This window comes from Tigriopus californicus, chromosome 6 (assembly GCF_007210705.1).
Source record: "Tigriopus californicus strain San Diego chromosome 6, Tcal_SD_v2.1, whole genome shotgun sequence".
Taxonomy (NCBI): Eukaryota; Metazoa; Arthropoda; class Copepoda; order Harpacticoida; family Harpacticidae; genus Tigriopus; species Tigriopus californicus.
In genome coordinates this window covers 13,590,832-13,593,777 of record NC_081445.1, presented here as the reverse complement: position 1 = coordinate 13,593,777, position 2,946 = coordinate 13,590,832, and the positions used below count along the sequence as shown (strand labels likewise).

General features: G+C 43.3%; 1 protein-coding gene across 2 annotated transcripts in view; it reads right to left on the bottom strand.

The window, feature by feature from the left end:
- LOC131882641 (uncharacterized) overlaps nt 1-1,612 on the bottom strand; it is a 12,670-nt gene extending 11,058 nt beyond the window's left edge. Inside the window, exons 1-2 of one of the 2 annotated variants that reach the window (XM_059229854.1) lie at nt 1,066-1,612; nt 669-998 (exon numbers count right to left, since the gene is read on the bottom strand). In XM_059229854.1, coding sequence (XP_059085837.1) covers nt 669-998; nt 1,066-1,446 — 711 coding nt within the window. In that variant the 5' untranslated portion in view covers nt 1,447-1,612. Of the gene's footprint in view, nt 1-668 lie in introns of both variants that reach the window. The other variant, XM_059229855.1, reaches the window with a different exon arrangement.
- Between the last annotated feature and the right edge of the window lie 1,334 nt (nt 1,613-2,946).

Sequence of the window (2,946 nt, the reverse complement as noted above, 5' to 3'; positions counted from 1 at the left end):
AGTGGAGAATATCGTGTTCACCCGTCAAGGCTTGTTGAGAAAGCTCGCGGGGGTCCAATCGGGTTGGCCGCCCCATTCATCGTGAAGGGAAAAATCATGATGCAAGGGTTATTGAAGATGGCTGAGGAATGGGACGAAAAATTAGATTCGAAAGATGTCGAAGTCTGGAGAGAGTGGGTAGAAACTGCAAACCGATTGTCGGACATAATGATCCCGAGATGCATTTTCACCTTAGGGGTTGTGACGACGCAACAGCATGTTTTCTATGAAGCTAGCATTGAGGCTTTTGCGGCGGTTGCTTATGTTCGAAATGAGATGCAGACTGGGGAAATCAAGATTCGGCGGGTTATGTCGAAGACAAGAGTGGCTCCTGTCAAACCCATTTCGATTGCGAAACTGGAGCTCAATGGGGCTGTCCTGGGGGCTCGAATGGTTGGATTTTTGGAAAGAACGTTTCGGCAACCCATCAACAGAAGAATATAGTGGACGGGTTCCACCGCAGTTTTGGGAAAAATATTCGACGAAACCTGGTTGTGGGTGATCAGGTAATGATCTTGGAACCAAAGCTCCCAAGAGGGGAACGGAAGATAGGGAAGGTGGAGGAAACTTATCCAGGGGAGGATGGATTGGTGACGGGAGATCGTCGAAACAAGTTCTTTTACTTTTACCTTGGCAAGAACGTGAGTTGCATTTGGATCAGCCGTGGTAGCTACAGACTCTGCTTTTCCAAAATGAAATTCCAAATGCATCTTGTATTTTTCAGCAAGAAGTTTGAGTGCCTCGACATCTGTCCCTGTCACAGAATTATCTCTCCTATTCGTAAATACGTTGGGCAGTAATCCATATTGTGCCACTTTAAAGGTTTGATTAAATAGGAGATGCTCACACGCCTCTCCTCTCAAACCAAAGGGCCTGGTGAATCCTTGTTTTATTGTCCAATGGTTTTCATTGAATAACCAATAACCCAACTCCAACCGACCACAATAAACATGGACATGCTACAATAATCAGTTGTAAAAAAGTGTTTAAAGTCTTTGATAAGGACTTAACAACCGAAAAGCTTACATATGCCGGACTCGCAGCGGTAGTTGGATCGATGATAATGGCAGGTCTGTTCCACGTTCCAAAGTTCAGCGTTGTTGCATTTCCAATGAAAAACGTGTTTGAGTAAACGCTCCGCTCAATGAGGGTCTTCACATTTCCAATGGGGAAATGACTATTTCTCCCCAAATATATGATAGCCACCACGCACCAGCTGGTTTTTTGTATGAAATCAGCAAATTTAGATAGCTCCATCTCGGAAATAGTGACATCAATCGAAACAAAACTCGAGCCCGGAATGTAAAGTGGGATATTTGAAACGATTGTACAATCCTGTGATCCAACATCTTGATTCACTTGATCAAAAATGTTCTCGCCCAATAGATCCAAGTGAATCAGAGACATGATTTTGGCGCAATGGATTGCGCTCAACTGTCATTTATGTTGAAAGGGCAAGAAATTTAAGGTAGTAAGTCGTATTTTTCGCCTTTTCATAATGAAAATTTAACTGCAGCCAAACCATAACCAATGGTCACATTCGAACTATTTTCGCTAGCGCGGAAAATGACTAATACAGGTCCTGGTTTGGAAACAAGATATTCCCCCTTTCAATTAGCTCAAATTCAATCATGACTGGTCCTTTTAAACAAGTAATCGAAAGAAATCTGCACTTTGTAACATTCTTTGCAATCTGAATGAAATCAGTGACAGTCCTGTTTTTAACAAGCTTCGAATTTAAACCCGAGTCACGCTCTCCTTTCTTTTAGCAAGAATTCAAATAAGAAATTAATCAACAGGATCAAATCAAAGTTTTTAAAGTACTTTGGAGAAGTGCAAGCTCCAGTAAGTTTAGGTTAAGCCTTGTTTTTTCAAGTGTTGTCTTACTATTGAAGGTCTCAAGGTTACTGTTCTGTTTGTTCGTCTTTTCTTGGCGGTGTTCTTGTACCGACCTGTTTGTGTGCTTTACACTTGACGCCAGACCCTCTCAAGAACGTTCGGAACTCGGTTAGCAACACTTCGACATCACTTTAGTCATTTCAATTGATCAAATAGGTTTCTAAACGATATTCCTCTACGTCTACAATAGCGTCCAATCTCTACAAAAATGAAAGAAATATTTGCCCCAACCAGGGTGGCCAAAGAGTCGCTTCATCGACGAATCATCCTCCCAGAACGAAGCACCAAATTGAGAACATCCTCCCCCTCTTGATCTTTCACATAATTGTTGGAAGTCAACTCTTCTTGGCCAGATCCGTTAGCCCCAAAACCTTTAGATGACATGAGGGTAGCCTCTAGCTCAGTGGCGTTCTCTTCACGGTGGTCAACCAATAGACGCAGTTTCTGAATGGGTCGAGAAAGAATTACTTTTGTGGTTCTCAATTTCAGAATCCACACTAATCCGTCCCGTCCAGGAATCGCGTCCACTACTACGCCCAATGTCCACCTCGGTCTTCTTCCAATGTCTTCTGATATCAGACAAACATTTCCCACCTTTGGTACTCTTGGATTTTCAGTCAGCCATTTCTTCTCGGCAATAACGTAGGCACGTGTTCCTTAGACCATCGCGACCAAAACGACTCCAACACGCGCTTCAGAGGCTTGTTAGGCAACCACGGAGGCTATCTGGAAGGTCTTGAAGGAGTGGTTTCATGTGTTGAGATTCCCTCGTAAATTGAAGGCTGACAACAGACCTCAGTTTAGACAACGTTTCGCTGAAAGATGTGCCGAATCTAATGTTATATTTGAGACAAGCTCCTCTTACAGCGCAAGAAGCAACGGTCTGGTCAAATCAGTGAAAATGCTCCTCAAGAAAATGGGCGGAATTGACGGCGACGATTTTTGTAGCGCATTATTGCAATGGCGAACAACTCCCCATGCCGATGGATATGCCCCGGTCTTCAGTTT